The following is an 18176-nucleotide window of genomic DNA, read 5'->3' on the forward strand; positions in this document are numbered from 1 at the left end:
GGGCGGTGCCGAGCGCGGCCAGGCCGTGCCCGGCCAGGGCTGGGCGATGCCTGGGGGCGGAGGCCGCGCAGCCCCCGGCTCCCCCTCGGGCGGGCGGGCCGCGGCGCCTGCCGCTCCCGGCGTGCCGCGCGCGCCGGAAGTGACGACATCTCGCGCCGCCGCCGCGCGCGTTGCGTAGCGGCTATGTCGGGGCGGCGGGAGCGGGGCCCGCTGCAGCGGGTGCAGCGGCGGAGCCGGGAGCTGCAGGCGCAGGTACCGCGGCGGGCGGCCCGGCTGGGCCCGGGGCGCTGGGCCGAGCCGAGCTGAGCCGGCGGCTGCCGGTGCCCGTTCTGTGTTGCAGGTGCAGGCGCTGCGGGCGGAGAGCGCAGCCCCGGCCCCCGGGCGGCGGGAGGCCCTTCGGCAGAGGTGAGGCGGCGCCGCAGGGGTCCCCTCCCGCCGGAGCTGCGGGGGCCCGGCCTTGCTCCCAGCCCCTGCCCCCGGCCTTCCCCTCTCTCTTTAAGAAGCGCTCCGTGGCCAGGAGTCGCACAGCTTAACTCTGTGTTGTGGGAAGAACCATCTCCTGGTGGCTCTGAGCAAAGCCCCTGCCAGGTTCGCCGCTTCCCCGTCACCTTTGCAGCAGCAGAAGGAGCAGATGGTTCCCTGGGTGCCTTTCCGTTTTTTTCCTAATCGTACAGATCTCTTCCCTGCCCCTTCTCACTTGTCTGTTTTCCAGAAGCCACAGGCCAGCTGCTTCCCAGTCCCGAAGGGCTGAGGGAGTTTTAAGTGGGTATTTGCCCATCACAGGTATCAGTCAGCTAAGTTGCCATTTGGGCGTACATTGGTATTTGTCAGGCTGTGTGCATGCAGGCAGGCAAAGTTCGGAGTATCTATATTGACACGTTTCAGTAAGCATGCGTGATTTGGGTCACACGTTCTGAATTTTAAGAAAACACCCTCTGTCTTTCAATGCAGATGTATGCAGCTGAAGAAACTGGTGGATGAGAATACAAATGCTCTTTATGCTTTGAAAAAAGTAAGTATGGAGACAATTTGTTAATGGTTTTCTCCAAAATACATCACCAAGAGTATTTAGAGAATACCAGCCTCCTTCGATTTTAGATGTCTCATGTCAAGAGCAGTGCCTAGCCCTGCACAATCCCCAACTGGGATCTCTGAGATCCGTGTATATTATTTAAAGCACATTTTTAATGCTTTATTGTGTACAAGTTCCGTGCTTAAAATCTTTATCAACCCAATATGTTATAAAATAATGTTTATCAACCCAATGCATTGTATTGGAAGCAGGGAATGCAGATTTGAAATTTAGCTTGAAATTTTATCTTGGCAGAATGCAAGGGCAAGAAAGGTCTCACTAAACAGGGAGTGACAGTGCCCAGGAAGGTGCGGGTTTGTAAGCCATGTCTGGAAAACTAACTTTCTAGGGGAACTTTAACTGTTTTACTTAAACTTTGATTCTTTGAGCAATTTGTTGTGTTTTTCTTTCTCAGGCTGATGAGCCTGCACCTGTGGGGAGTTACAGTCAGAGGAAAGAAGAAGAAGAAAAGCTATTGCTAAAACTTTCTCAGCAGCTGCAGAAACTTGTTCTTGTCTTGGATCAAGATAATGTGACTACGAGTTACGGGGTGTAAGTAGCTTAAACAAACAAATACAATCTGTACTTTTGTAGATTTGTAGATGTACGGTTGGAAAGGACCCTGAAAAATTTTTAATCCATCCCCTTTATTGTCTTAACACACAGTTAAAACAAAAGTGCTCCTGAGCCAGCTCTTACGGGCTTGTTTTCTTGATGCAGTCGTTAAGGGCTCCCTGGAGTTTTCAGAGGGTGTTGGTTAATGGCTGAAATACAATGTGGCGGTTGAGAGGAGAGGGTGCAGTGTGGCCTGTAGGCTCAGGAAGGAAACACCATTGGAATTTTGGAGTTTTTTCAGATCAGGACAGAGAGTAAAACAGGAATGACAATTCTGTATCTGGATAACATCTTTGCAGAGAAGCCCATATTGCAAGGCTTTACAGAAATTTCGGGAAAATTTGTTAAAATAATAATTTTAAAAGTTTGATTTATTTTGTTTAGGGATCAGGAACATCAGAAAGATCCTCAAGCAGAAGATGAGAATGAAGAGGAGGAGGAGAGTGAAGATGAGGAAAGTAGTGAGGAGGAAGACAGTGAAGAAGCCGATGAGGATAAATTGTTGGATGATCCGAATGTTAAAGAATGTATTGCAGTTGGGAACTTTAATGCACAGCAGGAAGGAGATCTCACATTTATGGTAACTATGTCTTTGTAAAAGTTTTTTTACTGCAGATCATTCTGTATTAAGCAATAACTGTAATTAAATCCTGTTCTTCGGGATTCAGCCAGTTCCTTGTGGGATTCAGGAGAAATGGCTTTTCCTGGTGTACAGTTGGCTTAGTGGAGTCCAGTATCCTTTTGCCACCTTCTGTAGTGGCAGGGTCTGTCACGGTAGTCTTGTGATCTCTGTTGTAGGGAAAAATAAGCTTTTATTTGTTTAATTGTGCCTGGAGCCCTTTTGAAATACTTGGTTGTCTTTTCTCTGTCTCTCTTTCTAATGGCAAAGAAAGGGGAAGTCCTGCTTATACATGACAAGAAGGCAGATGGCTGGTGGGTAGCCGAAAACTCGAAAGGGGAGAGAGGCCTCGTTCCTAGAACCTATCTTGCGGTTAGTCTTATCTTGTTCTAGTCTCACCTCTGTTATTTTATATCTATTAATGATAGTGTGTCTGCGTAAGATTGATCATAATGCTTACGTGGGGACACACAGTAGTGTTTTGCCAGTTGTTTGGAAATAATACTATGCCTGTATACATCTATGGAGATAGCTAGCAAAAGCAGTATTTTTGTGCCTTGTGAAGATGCGACATATAAATGCAGAGAAGTTTCTTGAATATGAAGGTCATAATCTTTTTCACTAAAGATCAGCTCTGAAGATTCCAAGCTGCTATGGACTAATTTGGGCTTTTCATAATTTATATGAAATGTGAATCCTTGTGAATGTTGGAGTATTTTGTAATTTGACACGGAAGAACCTTCTAAAAATTGATTTTAAAGCTTTGTAACTTGTATTTTTTTTTTAGAGTTGCTTACACATGTTAGTTTATGTACTTACGCACGTGTATATCCAGTGATGGTGGACACTGAAGTGTGGGTGCACAGCTGGGATTGAGTGATCAGATGGAACAAAGCTTTTTGCAATGCAACTAAAGAACATGCTGAGTAGCTAGCTTTTTACTTCATGGTGCTGATGTATTTCTCTTTAAAAATCCCTTTGCAAATGCATTCTCTTGCTTACTTGTTGCTGTAGCTGCAGAGCTAAGGGCAGTATTCTGCAGTTACAGTGCTATGGAGTAATACATTACAGATGGAAAAATCTCCTCTTCTGAACTATTGAGATGTGCTATGGTTGGAGAAAGCATTTTTAAAAACAGAACTGTGAAGAAATCGAGCCCTTTGCCATTTTGAATCTGATTTACAGGTCCATAGTGAAGGTGGTGAAAGCCAAGCGCAAAGTGAAGAACACATAGAAGTGGTGGATGAAACAGCAAGTGGAACTGAAATTAAGAAAAGGTAAATGGAGTGATGTGAAGGCAAGTAAGTATAAAATGACTCTTCCTCCTTAAATCGGGCAGTTTTCTTACATTTCTGACAGTGAGAATACCTCACAAGGGTATTTGCTTGTTTGAATTTTTCTTTTCAGTACAGGAGTGCACTTGGTTTTTTTTTTTTTTTTTCTCCAGTCTGCAGGCACATTTTTACTTGAGCGGGTTTGTTGGGGAGTTTTGCTTTGGTCTGCCTTTTTTCCCCTCAAAATCAAAGAATGACTGGGTCATGAGACAGTCTAGCAGTTAGTCTTAGTGACTAGAAATACGTTGTTAGTAGTTTCTCAGATAGATACGGTTATTAAACTGCTGCTATTTAAAAACTAATCAATATTTAGTGTTCAAATTTTTGTCCACATGAGGATGATGTATTATAAAAAATAATTATTTTTCTTCCAGAACAGATTCTCACTGGAGTGCTGTAAGAAGAGCTGTCACGGAGGTAGGTGTATCTCTTACATAGCAGCTTCATTTACTGTCATGTTAATTATTTTGTAGACAAGGTTTGCCTTTTATTACCAAGCGCTGTTTCTCACATTGCAGGCCACTGGTTTTAAATGACAATTTTTTTTTTTTTTTTAGCAAGGAATACTACAGGAATGTTCTCCCATACTTTAGAAATGGGCTGCAGCCCAGCCTATGTGTCCAAATGAAGATGCAAATAAGATGTCTTTTGTTGTTTTGCCACAGTAGGGCTTTACCAGTTCTGTGCTGGGTGTGATTTTGTTCTGTAACTGACTGCTCTGCTGCAGCGTGGAAACGGAGGGGGAGTTTAACAAATTGGGTCTGGCTGGGTTCATACAGGAAACAGAGCAAAAGCTCCTGAGGGTGGGTGAAATTAGCTTCAGGTGAGGAGAGGTGGCTGATGCCCTGGATCTCTGATACTTGTTGTGTGAGACTTCTAAATTAGGATAGAATTACATGTTAAGTAGCAGGAATACTAACATACTTTTTCTTTGTCTCTCTCCCCCCCCCACCTCCCCTGGCCCTCGCCCCCCCTTGTCGTTTTTTTAATAGAATGACACAGTAGAGGTACTGGCAGCCACAGGAGCAGTTCCTGCAGGATTCCGCCTATCCACACTTTTCCAGCTCTTAGAGAAAGGTAAGGTTTTCTCACAATAATTGCAGTGCAGATTTCTCAGGTGTCTGTGGTGAGTTCCTTATCCTGTTTACTAGCCTACTGGACTAAAATCAGTCTTGCTTAATTATAGTTGGGTAATCTGTACAGGCTATATTTGACCTATCAAATGATGTATAAAAGGCTTTTTTTTTTTTTCCTTTTTCAGTTAAGTTTTGATTTATCTGTGTGAAATCCTGGCCATGCTGGCAATGACAAATTTCCTAATGATTTTAAAGATTTTCCTCTTTGTGAGATACTTCCTGTGGGTGTTGCAGAAAAGGATGCTTTTTTTTTTTTTTTTAATCTTCCCTTTGTCTCAAAGGCCTTTTGGAATCTCTTCAAATACGTTACACGTTTCCTATCTTTTTGTTTAAAACTGTTTCAAATCAATTGTTGTTTCTGTTAATTAAATTACTGTGCTTGTGGAATGAAATGCTGCAGAATGCTTATGAATAGTAAAAGTACCCTTTTTGAAGGGTGCTTGTAGAAGATATCTCCGTGGTTTTGTTTGGACCAGTCAAATATTCAAATGGACATCTGAATTTTGGGTGTTGTGGCAATAAAGATCATAAAAAAAAAAAAGTAAAGTTTTAAAATTATTTTTGTTGTAGGCAATCAGTTTCGAGCAAGCTACTTTTTGCAGCCTGAGCTTACTCCATCACAGGTGGCTTTCAAAGACTTGGTGTGGAACTCTGAAAAAAATACTGTGAGTATTACTGGTAAGAAAGCTATGATACTTTTGGCTTGAGAGAAATTTCAGGATCTCTAGATGCGAAATGCTGCAATATTTCATATTGGTGGGTGGATACTGCTGTGGAACAGAGGATAGATTTCTATGTCAGTCGAGACTCCTTAGGCAGTAGATGTTATCACATGCTACTCTCTAATAGGCAAAAAATCAGTACAAATCATCGTGTTGGGTAAGAATCATGTTTCATCTTACATCTGTGGGTTCCTTCCCTGTCTGGGGTGAAGCAGATCTGCATGGGTGACTAGTCTGAATCTTTATACCATAAACTTCTGCTAGGCACTGTGAAATCACGGAGTTAATTTGTCTTTCATTTTGGCTAGTGTTTATGCCTTCATTTGCCCATTTTTAGAATATTTCTTCTCAAACTTTGAATAGGACCTTCTGTCTGTCATGCTAAAATGTCTGTAGCAATCTCCTTAGAAGAGAGCTAAAGGCTTATGAAGAAATTTTGGTGCTGCTGCTAATACTACACAAGCATTGTGGTTAGAGGAATCTGGTCGAGTGAACATTACACTTGGTCATCTCAGGAAATAAACACAAAATGTTACCACGTGTAGGAAGACCTTGTAGATTTAATCCTCCTTCTGTTGTCTGTATTTCAGATTTATCCTAGACCAACTAGAGTATCCCTGATTGTAACTTTATGTAGCTGTAAAATGATTCCTCTCCCGGGACTCAGTATACAGGTTCTCAGTAGACATGTTCGGCTCTGTCTGTTTGATGGCAATCGGGTAAGTTGTTTGGCTATCAAAAAAAGTCTGGATGAGATGTGGATCTTTTCAGGATCTTTCACGCTCTGATTCCTCTGGTAGCCAACTCCTCCAGCTCCTCGCTCAGAGAGACACACACACACAAAATCTGCCTCCCAGCCACTTAACTCTCTCTCTGTACCCTCAGTGTCTCACTTGAGGTCGTGTGGGCCCCCAGTAACCTGTGGTCTGGCTAGTTGATGGCACCTAGATGTACGCACACACATGCATTTGGAATAGAGAGCTCATTCACCCAGAAAAATAGTTATAAATGCAGTTTAATGAGTAAACAGGGCAGACTGCACTGATCAGGTGCTGTGCTGGGCATGGCCAGACATGCATACTTATCCCTCTGTTTTCCCACCCTTGTTACTCCACAAAGCACCTTGATCCCTCCCTTTTTCTGCCTTTGGTTTCTCCCCTGAACATGCCTGTAGTAAGTCACGTGCAGTCCCAAAATGCCTTTCCTCTGCCTGCCAGCACCTTGTACCCCTAAGCAGTGACCCCTTTCAGTCTGTAAGGTGATCCAGCAAGCTGCTCCGGTTGACTTGTCACAACAGGGCTCACACCCAGGCCCTGGGGCTGACAGCTGTCCTGGGCAGCCCTGGGAGGGGCTGGGGTGGAAGCTCCATTTCTCCGAGTCCATAATTTCAGTTTCCCCACCTGCCATTGTGCCTCTTTGCTCCTTTAGGTTTGTGGAGATGAGTGTGTTCTGGGCTGATCTCCTGTGATGGGCCTGGGAGTAGCTGTTGTCAGGGTCATACCAAGATTCCTCCACTTGCTGTTGATCCTCTGTGTTCCTCTGTGCGCACATGTAGCGCATCTTTTTTATAACAGGGTCTAGCGCTGACGATCTGGCAGTTTTCGTTCAGCTGCGCTGAATGCTGTTGCGGGCGAGGGGACTGTTAGTGGTGTATATGAAGCAAGAATGGCTGGAAAGTGCTCTGTGGCTTCAGGGAAAACTTCTGCTAGTCCTTTAAACTGAAGCCATCTGATAAAATTGAAGAGAAAGTGTAATTTCATTTGTTGTGTGCAGTGTTGGATTAATCAGGGATGGTACTGCATGTTCTTAAAGCTTAAAGCATAGCTTTCCAGAAACACTTGCCGTAGCTTTTTTTCACCGCTGTCATGCTTCAGGTGCTGAGTAACATTCACACAGTGAGAGCTACGTGGCAACCTAAAAATCCTCAAACATGGACCTTTTCTCCGAGGGTAGGTATCTTGCTCAGGAGGTGACATAGCCAAGTAACTGTCTGTTTACAGCTGCTTATTTACTGACATCTATTACTTCTGGTATTTGTGTTAGAAATAAAATGTACTGCAACCAAAATGAATATGCAGAAAAGACATGCTGAAGTGCGTGAATTCAAACTAAACTGAGTGCTTTAGCAAAAACACTTTGGAGAAAAGAGTTGGGGGGAAGGAAAAGTAGCAGAAGGGACTGGTGATGCAGCCGGTGACACTGGTTAACTTTGAATCAGCATCAGGCGGACGCTACGCGGTGTATGTGGAGAAGGGAAGAGACTAGCCACTGTGCATGTGAGCTTTTGCTTTGATTTCATTTTAAAAAGAGCACATGCTTGGCCCCATGTTTCAGGTGCCATGCAGGGCCACGCTCACAGCAGTAATGTTGTCATCTTACCCCAGTCGTTGCTGTGTTCTTGTAAGGAATTAAGTGCTTTTTGACATCTAAAGTTCTTTAATGGCTTGTTAGCGCACACGGAAGTACCTTGGTAGCATAGTTGTGTTGCATGGCAAGATAAAGAGTAAGGGGAGCAAGGTTTCAACTGAAATCGGTTCTCTACCCTGATCTTGTTTTATATGCAATGGGATTGAGCTTGAGATCCTACATGAATGAGTGATTTGTTTGATGGCCTTTAAAAATTAGTTGTTTTTTTTAATAGGTACATTCACTTTTTTTTTTTTCCCTCCCCCACCCCTCTCCCTGTTTTAGGTAACGGGCATTTTACCCAGCTTGCTTGATGGGGACTGTTTTGTCAGGTCCAGCTCTCTGTCTTCAGACATTGGTATATTATTTGAACTTGGCATCACTTATCTTCGCCATGTAAGTGGGTAAAGTTGCAGTATAAATTGTTCCAAGCACAGATTTATAAAGTGGACCAGCTGTTCCAATATTTGATGTTAAGCTGTAGTATCCCAGCAGCAAACTGTGAGATCCAAATGGAAATTTAGCTGAACCTTTCTTGGCTTACTAAAAGATTGTCTGCCTTTTGGCTTCTGGGAGGGAGGAGAACGATGCTGGATTTTGGAACTGTTTAGAGAATAAAAGACTTCCTGACTGGTGGACATGACTGTACCTTTACAATGAAACAACTTCTGTTCGTCTGTTAAAGATCTCATGTAACGTGATCGCAAAGGACCAATTCCCTCTTCACTCCTTACGTTGTTTTTCTATCTTTGTGATTTGTTTCAGACTACTGTGCTATATAGTTTGGAAACTAAAATTTTAACTGTTTAAATAGTATGGACTCTGGTTTGTAGCTGGAATTGATACAGATATTTCCTATCCATCTAGGATATGCTTCTGAGAATTACAACGGGTAGTAACACGATAGATGGTAAAGCCCATAAGAACTACCGTAGTAGAAGGCAGATGCATCCAGGAGCATAAGAAACAGTGATATTTGGAGGATACAGTGGCTTTTCAGAACAGGCCACTGCTCTGGAAGGTCTCAGCTATTTTATCAACAAGACTGACTTGAGTCTCGCTGCCTCTTTCCGAACACTTACGTTTTCGTTATGGTCACGATCTTCCTCAGTTGAATCTTGGCAGTCAAGTAAATCGTGGGTGAAAGATGAAAAGCAGGGTAACCCAGAACAGCTAGTAAGCAGGGTGTTAAACGGTGGGCAGCAGAATCCTGAAAAGATGGAGCTAGAGAAGTTGCAAAGGGTGCTGTTGCTGTATTTTATCTTTCACTAACACGGGTGTGAACTTAGTGTGCAAGAGTGTAGTGCCTGTGGTGATGGGGAGGAGAGACCTGCCAGGAGCGTGGTGGGGTTGCAGAACTGTTGCTCAGGGGGATGAGCAGAGCGTACATCTGTAGGGAGCTGGGCTGTGACAGTTGTGGTGATGAACAGCGTGTTGGTGGGCAGTGGTTCAGAGCCCTAATGGGACAAAATTGCCCTCCTCACGCTAATCTGAGTAGTCAAGTTTAGGCGAAGTTGTCTGCTTCTGTTTATGGAGTAAGTTTAAATGAAAGCTGAAGTGTTTACAAGTTCCTACCTGTTGTTACTGGTGCTTTTGGGGTCTGGAGGCGGATGGGCTGGCACACAGGATCAGCTCCCATTCCCGGGCACTGTCTCTGGTACTGCAAATAAAGCCTTCTGATGCGCTGGGTCTCTGGCTTGGAAACTGATGACTCTGGAATCAGATGGGTAAATCCTCTGGACAAACTTCTTCCTGTCCTTTTCTCTGTCCTGCACTCTTTAGAGCATCAGTGCAGCTTTGGGTGCTTTTACATTTTGTATCTGTGCATTTCTTCTCTTTCAGGAGCCTGATGTACTTGGGTTTCCCTTATGTCAAACTTAAATGTGTGTCTCTTGGCTTTATAAATCCTCATGTCTTAAATATGTTCATAGATGATCACCTTCAGCATAACTGTGTGTGCTGTTTGGTAAACATCTTCAAACACCTGTGAATGTGACACAGTCAGTGTTTGCTTACCGCTAATCTGGGGCTTTTACCATTTTTACAATTTTCGTGTGATTATCCTAAACAATTGTTTGTGGTTCAGTTACTCATTCTGGTTTACCTGCTCAAATTATTGACGTTTCTCTTTTTTTCTAGTCAACAGGTGAAAGAGGAGAGCTAAGCTGTGGCTGGGCATTTCTGAAGCTTTTTACTTCTGATGGAATGCCTGTTCCTTCCAAGTACGTTTGCTATGTTTTCCTTCTCTCTTTCTCTCTGTGAATTAACATATGTATTTATATGCATATATTTTAGGCCAGGAGTTCATATTTCATACTTACACACCAAGAGGGGCAGGTGTAACCCAGACTAAAGCGCAGGTTGTGCTGGGTCTTTCAGTGAGAATGCCGGTCCTGCTTCCACACCCGGTGTACGTTCTACCAAGTTTGTGTGGGAAAAGTGCTCCCTGTGCCCAACATTCAGGTTTGAAATGTTGCAAGTTAGTGTGTGTTGAAAAATATTCTTCAGGAATTTTAAAACTATGGAAAAGCCTGAGTTAATAGGGAGTTTTTTAGTGTTCTGTTTATATAAAATAGAATCATTACCCAAACTGAAGGTGGCAGCGTCCTTTTTGATTCCAGCTCTTCCTGACGTGCACTTTATATCCATTTCACATGTAAAAATTAGCAGATTGGTTTCCAAGACTAAGCAGCTAAGAGTTGTGAATTTATCTCTTACCTCACTCGGAGAGTGTGAATAAGCTTATGTTTTGCAGTTGATTTTATGATTAATGATAGTTGGACCCATGAACTAAATAATAATGAAATTACATATTTCTATTTTATTAAATGTAGGAAAGCTTTTTATTAATTTACAGAATTATTCATCGTAGATAAGACTTGTGATACTTTGGTTTTTACCAAATATATATAGATATGTATGTGTATTCTGAATATACTTGGATTACAGGGCAAAAAAAAATACCCACGGGAGACCTCTACTGCTCTATTAAGTCTCTAAATCTCTTCTAAATGTAATCTCTAATGTTATTTTTCTGTTTCATTAATTAAATTTGGTGTCTACAGAGTGAAATGCCATGCTTCCTGCAACAGTGACTTACTCTTGACAGAACTGAGATTACCTTATTCTTCAGTGTTTTAAATTTTCCATTTCTAAAATGTACTATGTAAGCAATGACTCCTTAAAAACGTTTTAGTGAAACAATTGCTAAATTTCATATAAGAAAAATACTGGGGTCATGTGGAAAAAAAAATCAATGTTGCTAATTTCTTTTAAAATAATTAACTACTTTCCCAATATAATACAAATCTATCATTTGAGATTTGGCTACTTAATTAGGCGTAGTCATTTCACATAAAATACTAGTCATAACATCAAGCACCATGTCAGTTTTTTATTTGAGATAGCAGGCAGCTTGCTTTCTCGGGAAATGGTTGTGCTGTTCTCGCGTATCCTTTTATCTTTTTATTTTCACTGTGTTGCTTTTCTTTCACAGGATGCATGAGCTGCTATTAAATGGTGGTACTCCCTACGAGAGAGGCATTGAGGTTGACCCATCGATATCAAGAAGAGGTGTGTTTCTCCTAAACACTATAAAACTAGAACGATATCACAAATGTTACACCGATTTTACAACATGCTCTCGTTATCTCCTGTTAGCACGCAGTCACCACAGCCTGGTTTGGTTTTGTTTTGATGCCCTCCTGAAACACAGTTTTGTGTGTTCTTATTTTGCACAAGAGAACTGGCTGGTGGGATTCGGAACCATCTGCCAGTGCTGATGTTTCTGTAATATCCAGCGTTTGCAGGTTGAAGGTTAGTTCTGAGAAATGGATTCAATTATTTCCTTAACTGCACTTAACAGTTCGTGGCTATGGGCTGACGGATGGTACAAGGCTCAGCAGTTACACTGGTCTAAAGAGTTCCCAAGCCAGCCTGTTCAAGTCCCGTATCACTTGCGCGTAAGATCCACGCGTGCGTAAATATGCTACAGAACATCTGTACTGGGTCTTCCCTGTGGGCTTGAATAAAGCTTCCCCAAGAGTTGGTTCAGATGATAGACCACTTGTGTTTTAAATAAGGGTGGCCATGGCTTTCCTCCAGAAGCTGTAAAAATACCCGTTTGCCAGCGACACATGCTGCGAGCAACGGGAGGCCTTTACCATTTGGACGCTTACCTCTGCGTTACTCCAGGCATATCATGAATCCACCGTACTACAGAGAGGCAATAGCTTATGTTCAACCAAATGTTGATAGAGCTGATGAATCTTCAGACGTGCAGTTCCTCCTGGTTTTTAGACTATCCTTAAACCATTACAGTTTTAGTAAAACATCTCATGCCAAATTTAAATGCCCGTTCTTGTAATATAATTCTTAATGTTCTTTCCAAATGATTGATTTCACAGTGAGTATTTCTTTCTTCAGCAGGCAGTGGGGTTTTTCATCAGTTTATGGCACTCAGGAAACAGCCTGTGCTTCTAGTGAAACTGAGGTCACTAAGTGTGCAGTCAAAAGCCGTCCTGAAGTAAGTATTCGTGTGTGCTGCCGTAAACTGGAAGAGTGTTTCACATAGCCTCGAATGGTCCCAGAGATCTAAAGTATTCCCCTTCCCTGGAGCACTGGCCATGGAAAAAACCGAGGGTCGTGTTCCCGGCTTATCATACTTGATCTCTGTTTGATGCTCAGAGCTATTTTGTTGAAAACAAAGTCTTTAGGTAAGATTAAGAACTGCGACAGCAGGAGTCTGTATCCATGTATGCTGTATCAATGTATGCCTTCAAAAGTTGTGATGGGTTCGTGGAGATGACAGTATGAGCTAATGAATAATATCCGTGAAGCTGTCATTACCCTCAGGTTTTACTGAATGTTTCATAGGAGCACTTTTCAATAAAAATCTCAACCGCATGTTCTTTATTTTCCCAATAGTTTGCTTCCAGAAACGTTACTGGGCAGTATGTGCTACATCCATCTCTTGATATTTTATCGACAAATGCTTGGTGATGCCCTCCTGAAAGACAGAATAAGCATACAAAGCGCAGGTAAGAATTGCCGTTGCGGAGAATTAACTCCGTATGGAGAGTGTGTTGGAGAAAGATCAGGTTCATAAAGAGAGTTACTCTCTCCAGAGTCTCCCTTTTGTAAGAGAGAGCAGGCGGCTGCAGGAGGAACTCTCCCAGCTGCAGGGCGTGTAGAATTTTGTTCCTTTGTAGTGCTGCCATTGTCCGACCATCTCACAAGGTGAGGAAGTCATGCTGCCTGTGTAGAGGATTTCAGTGTGTTTAATTTTCACTCTGCAGGTGTTGTGGGGACAAACAGAAAGCTGTTGTCCCTGTAGACAAAAGGGAACAGCCTCTTGCTGTGAGTACCACCGCTTGGTGTGTTTGTATTTCAAACTAGTAATACTTCAGCCCGCATCTGATGTGTTACCCTGTTTGACATCACGTAGCAGAATGCAAACCCCACCGGAATAGTTTTGTTTTCCACACGGTAGGAATGAAGTGCTTTCAGTGAAATTCTCATTTTAAAAAAGCCTGTGCAGGTAGGTAGAGTTATTTCTAAATAAATACAAATAAATGGAAAGCCAATAAAGGTAAAGGATTATTTGGAAGATAAATGTTTCCTTTTCACCACCCATAGGATGAGAAATTAGGCATGCATACAGGTTTACTCATTAATTTCTAGTGTCTGCATGCTCTCTGAGTTACAGAAGAGATTAGGCAGATGTTTCTGTCATTGAGGCTAAGTAATCCTCTTTTTTTTTTTTTTTTTTCGTTATTATTGACTAATGCAGCAGGAAGAGACAGAACTCTGGAAGAGTTCTGGTTTTAGAACTCAGTATCTTGCTCTGATTTTGTAACTGTCTTAGTCCTTCCACGTCTTTCAACAGCCTTTGACAGAACTGTAATAGTTTATAGTCTCCTCCATTTTAATATCAATTTGAAATATGGAAAAATTACATTTCTTAACTGTACTACAGGTGAATTTGTACACCAATACAATATATATTGGTACTGCAAAGTTGCTTTCTTGTGTTTTCTCCCTTTTCTTCTCCAGACTGAATTATTGTCTGTTCCTATGGCAAATAAATTTGCATGTGCACTTACGAGCACTTTTAACTTACATTCTTTAGCCATACTTAGGCACCTGAATTACAGGTTTGTCTTTCAGAGGTGCTCAGAACTTTAACTTCCTTCCTGATTTTCTTGAGCTTTAATACACATTCTGCGTATATGGACTTCGGTATCTGGAAGGCAGACCCTTCTAGAAATTAATGCTTTATTTAATAAACTGACCACAGAGAAATGAAACTGCTTAGTTTTTAAAGGCTAGTTAGGAACTGTCACCCTTACTTGATTTGATCTTTATAATGTAGGACAATAGATAAGGCTAATGACCTCTCCTGGAGATAAATTGCATCCATTTGGATTCAGGCCTCATTTGAAATGATTTAAAGGCTTTCCCCCAGGGTTTCAGAAGTTGTTCTGTTAGCCATTTTCTGCTTTTTACTAGTGTAACGGGAGATTTTTCTTATTTCAAAATCAGCTAACGGGTAGCTTAAAATGCCAGTTATATTCCACAAAAGTAATCAGTTCTGGCTTGCTTCCATGTTTTATTATCGGTAAATTACTAATGTTTACTAAACTTTCCATCAACTTGCACATAAAGAGACAAGTGTAAAATCACAAGAAAACCAGAATTCCATTGTGTGTCACTTGTAGCGCTCTTGTAGTCTTATCCACAATCTCATTAACTAAAATAACGACAGGACCACCGCGCCGCTGGGGTCAAGGCGTGCTGCCCTTCCTAGGAGCGAGCGCTGGTTCCTGCGGTCCCAGCGAGGCAGTGCTGCCCTGCCCCACGGTTCTGACACACCAGCCTGTTCGGCTGCACCAAGACCGCTGGCCCCAGCAGCTGACGGGGGGGCACGCGGGAGGCCTAGGCGCTTTGGGGATGTGCCCCATTTGGTACGTTTACTCTGTCACTTGTTACCCAGCTACCTTAAGACCGCACACAACGTGAGCCAGGTTAAGGTAGAATGAAAGCATGTTTACTCATCCAAACCAAGCAGCACAATTTCAGATGTTTATTAAAAAGACAGGTGCAAAAATGAGGAAAACCACCTCAGTCTACCTGTACGTGAAGCCAGGCAGGTCTCCTGCTTGCTGGCTTCTCCTAAAAACCCAGCAGTTGTGGTTTGTGTGTCGCTGTCAGGGTAACTGTCTCTCAGCCATTCAGTTTGCTGCAGTCAGAGAATGCAGTTGATGGAGAGCTCTTCTGCCTTCCCTGCTGCTCCGGAGTACCATTGCAGCTAACTTTCCCTTTGAAATTATCTGAGGGGAGGGGATGTGCTGAACACCTTGATGTGTTGATGCCCTGAAAACCATCCTGTTTCTTCCTTAGCCTTTGAGTGTGTGTGTTTTCTGTTTCAGATGTAATCTGTAGTCCTATTTTAGCAACTTTCCCTCAACTCGTGGATCAGCCAGACCTGATGGATGCACTTCGGGTATGTTATCTATGCAGCGTTCAATTGCATCTGTTGTGTCAGGATTTCCCAGATAGTTTGCAGAATCTGAGTTTGGGTTTGTTTGGGTTTTTTTTCTTTTTTTTAATGGCATGAAAAGGTAACTTTTCTGCTGTTTGGTTTTCCATTTAACTGTTTCAAGTACATACAGCTCTTGTGTCTTAGTGCCTGCAAAACTGCAAGAGAAGGCTCGAGTACGTTCCGAAGGGATGCAGAGACATGAACTGGCTAGTTTGAGTGCCGCTAGCCATGCAGCCACAGCAGGAGCGTGCTCGGGTGGGTTAGTGCCAGGGAGGAGTGGGGAGTGTGAGGGAAGTGGGACTGTGGCAGGAGCTGTGGGACTGCAGGAGAGATTTTTGCAGCTAAAAATGGAATTGCTTTAGATCTCCACCATCCCAGTCTGATTTGACATTTCACTTCATTTTAGAGCGCTTGGGCAGATAGAGAAAGAACGTTGAAGAGATCCGAGAAGGTAAAAAATTAGAGTTTTTTATTTGACATACGTTCAATCTAATTTGAACAAGAAGCTTTCTGTCAGTGTTATTGCTAGTTAACTTTTTCTCTCGCTGTACATTTATTTAGAAAATGTAGATATGCTAAATGCAGTTCTTAACGTTTCTTTACCCATATTTATACCAGTAAGCTAGGAGGAGTATGAAGTTAACTTGTAACCCTTTGTCTCTGCGTTTGTGTATGGTTGTTAGCGGGGAACCTGTGGCAGGTTCATACCCGAAGCGTGGCTCCCTTTCACGAGGTGCTTCCAGTACTTGACTGGTAAAAACTTTCCACTGATACAACAGGGGCCGTGTATGTTCACAGAATAATCTCTCCTCCTCCAGCCTCTGAGCTCCAGACCTCCCATCAGTCTGCCTGAAAAAGACCTCTGAATTCTGCAAGTCTCCCTACCTCAGACAGATGTAACCGCCATCCAGTTTTGGTGTGTAGACAGCTAGGAACAGAATTGCCCATGCCACCAGGCTTACCCTACCTTGGTCCTACCGCCTGTTCTCTGGACAAAGAGAAGCTGTAGGTAACGGAACGGGAAAGGCACTGGCTCTTGGTCCAAGGCACTTCATTTCTTGGGAGCAGCAGCAGGGTATCTCATTCACTGTGCGTGCTACTGAATAGAGAGGCGAGAAGATCTCCTCGTTTGTGCAAACAAAACAAAATGCTGTTGAGTCAGAATTGCTTTTTCAGGGTCATTTATCCAAAACGAAAGCTGATCTGCTCAAAGAATTAGTAACTCCTCGGTATCCCAGAACCATCCAGTTTTACCTGATCTGTCATGTGCCACTCCCGTGGTAGGATTGCTGCCTGGTGAATTCTTACTCCTTGCACGGCTGTGTGACTTGTTAGCTTAGCCGCTAAATCTGCTGCTGAGGCGTTCACTGCCACTCATAGCGCTCACATTTCTGGAAGAGTCTTGGTGATCAAGTTTTCCAGGAGGCAGCGTGTTGCATCTGCCCTCCTTGCATGAAGGGGTTTTTCTAGTGTGCGTGTGGGAAATGAGGCGCACAGATCTTGTCTAGTTACAGCGTTGGGATCTTTCAGTGTTTGATCACTGACCGGGCTGCTGCTTAGTCTGAGTTTTTCAAACTGGTCTTTACAGGGGAGGGCGTAATTCTTGCCATGCACAAAACGTCCTATGAAAGCTGGAAGTAACAGTGCGTACGGTGTGGCCTTGCCTCCCGCCAAGAGCCACATGCTGCCAGGAGTGTGGGATCATTCCAACTCTGCCTGGGGCAGTAGAGAAACAAGTGGAGTTTGGGCTTCCAAGGCGGGGAGGATGTGGCACTACCCTGGCAGTCTCTGTGCGTGCAGAGGCTTGGGGAGCAGTCGTCGCATGCCGGTGTTCTTGGGAAGAGATACAAAACCCCCGGGAACAAAGGGCTCTCGGTGGCTGTTTCGTGGCACCCAGCAGGGTTTGGCTGCGTATCGCTGCTCTCTGTCGTTTGGAAAAGTAAGTTGGCTGGAGAGCGGATTTGTTGATCTGTGGTTTATGTAGTGTACTCCTCGGTGGCGAGTCCAAGGCCCATCTGGCCAGCCGATGCTTATTTAGGAAGGTCAGATCTTTTCCCGTTGTAATCCTGGGAACCGGGGGTTAGCCGAATGTTTTCTTCTTTGATCTTTTTCCCCCCCCTGTGCACAATACTTCTGGAGGAGTGCTTGGCAACGCCATGTATTTGAACTGAAGTACTTTCAAATCCTCTTCTCTGCAGAGAGATGGAGAATTTCTGAAATCGCTGTTTGTCCTGGTGTACCACAACTCTGTCTTCCCTCTCCTCCAGTCCACTCTCCTCCCTGACCACAAGTGGGCTGAGGAAGAGTCTGAAGCATCTCGCTGGAGAGTGATTGCTGACTTTCTGAAAAAGAGCCAAGAGAATAATGGTGCACTTCACTATCTGCTGTCATCAGAAAACACTCACAAAGCCTTTGATATCTCAGAGCTGACTTATGATTTCTTAAGAGAAGTGAGGGAAAACAATCCTGGAGTCTGAATGGATTACAGAAGAACAATTCAGGCTCTATACAAATAGGGTAACAATGTAAACGAATTCTCAGCAGAGTGAAACTGCGTACCGTCTGAATTGTAAAGAATATTTTAACACATATAAAAACGTTTTGAGACACTAAAATGTTTTTATCAGTTTAACTAATGGAAATTGTGTTTTAAATGTTTGACTTTGCAGTCTTAGACAAGGCTATGTTGTCTGTTACTCGGTGCACCAGCTGTTACAGCCACGTCGAGT

The 18176-nt window shown here is 43.2% G+C and overlaps 1 protein-coding gene across 7 annotated transcripts; it reads left to right on the plus strand.

Moving 5' to 3' along the window:
- The first annotated feature begins 132 nt into the window (after window positions 1-132).
- Window positions 133-18079, plus strand: NPHP1 (nephrocystin 1). Of its 7 annotated transcripts, none has more exons than XR_005106970.1 (21): window positions 158-252; window positions 341-405; window positions 952-1012; window positions 1488-1624; window positions 2072-2267; window positions 2577-2678; window positions 3492-3583; window positions 4015-4057; window positions 4633-4717; window positions 5347-5441; window positions 6089-6217; window positions 7373-7447; window positions 8190-8300; window positions 10044-10126; window positions 11401-11477; window positions 12330-12429; window positions 12831-12943; window positions 15335-15408; window positions 15854-15898; window positions 16266-16452; window positions 17646-17734. XR_005106970.1 is itself a non-coding variant. In XM_037405466.1 (20 exons), exons 1-20 carry the CDS (start codon window positions 184-186, stop codon window positions 17922-17924), a joined length of 2031 nt encoding a protein of 676 aa, XP_037261363.1. In that variant the 5' UTR covers window positions 133-183; the 3' UTR covers window positions 17925-18079. The 7 variants fall into 7 exon arrangements, 5 of the variants coding, with proteins under 5 accessions (XP_037261363.1, XP_037261366.1, XP_037261365.1 ...); XR_005106969.1 differs by having other exon boundaries at window positions 16266-16456; window positions 17646-17723; XM_037405466.1 differs by lacking the exon at window positions 16266-16452 and having other exon boundaries at window positions 133-252; window positions 17646-18079.
- Window positions 18080-18176: the final 97 nt, after the last annotated feature.

Source organism: Falco rusticolus, chromosome 12 (assembly GCF_015220075.1).
Source record: "Falco rusticolus isolate bFalRus1 chromosome 12, bFalRus1.pri, whole genome shotgun sequence".
NCBI classification, from domain to species: Eukaryota; Metazoa; Chordata; class Aves; order Falconiformes; family Falconidae; genus Falco; species Falco rusticolus.

What these genes read in the sequence shown, in the direction of transcription:
- NPHP1 (XM_037405466.1), top strand. Translation starts at nt 184, where the DNA reads ATGTCGGGGCGGCGGGAGCGGGGCCCGCTGCAGCGGGTGCAGCGGCGG. An exon ending in GCCGGGAGCTGCAGGCGCAG is followed by an intron (nt 253 to 340) that starts GTACCGCGGCGG and finishes TCTGTGTTGCAG; the next exon opens with GTGCAGGCGCTGCGGGCGGA. An exon ending in CGGGAGGCCCTTCGGCAGAG is followed by an intron (nt 406 to 951) that starts GTGAGGCGGCGC and finishes CTTTCAATGCAG; the next exon opens with ATGTATGCAGCTGAAGAAAC.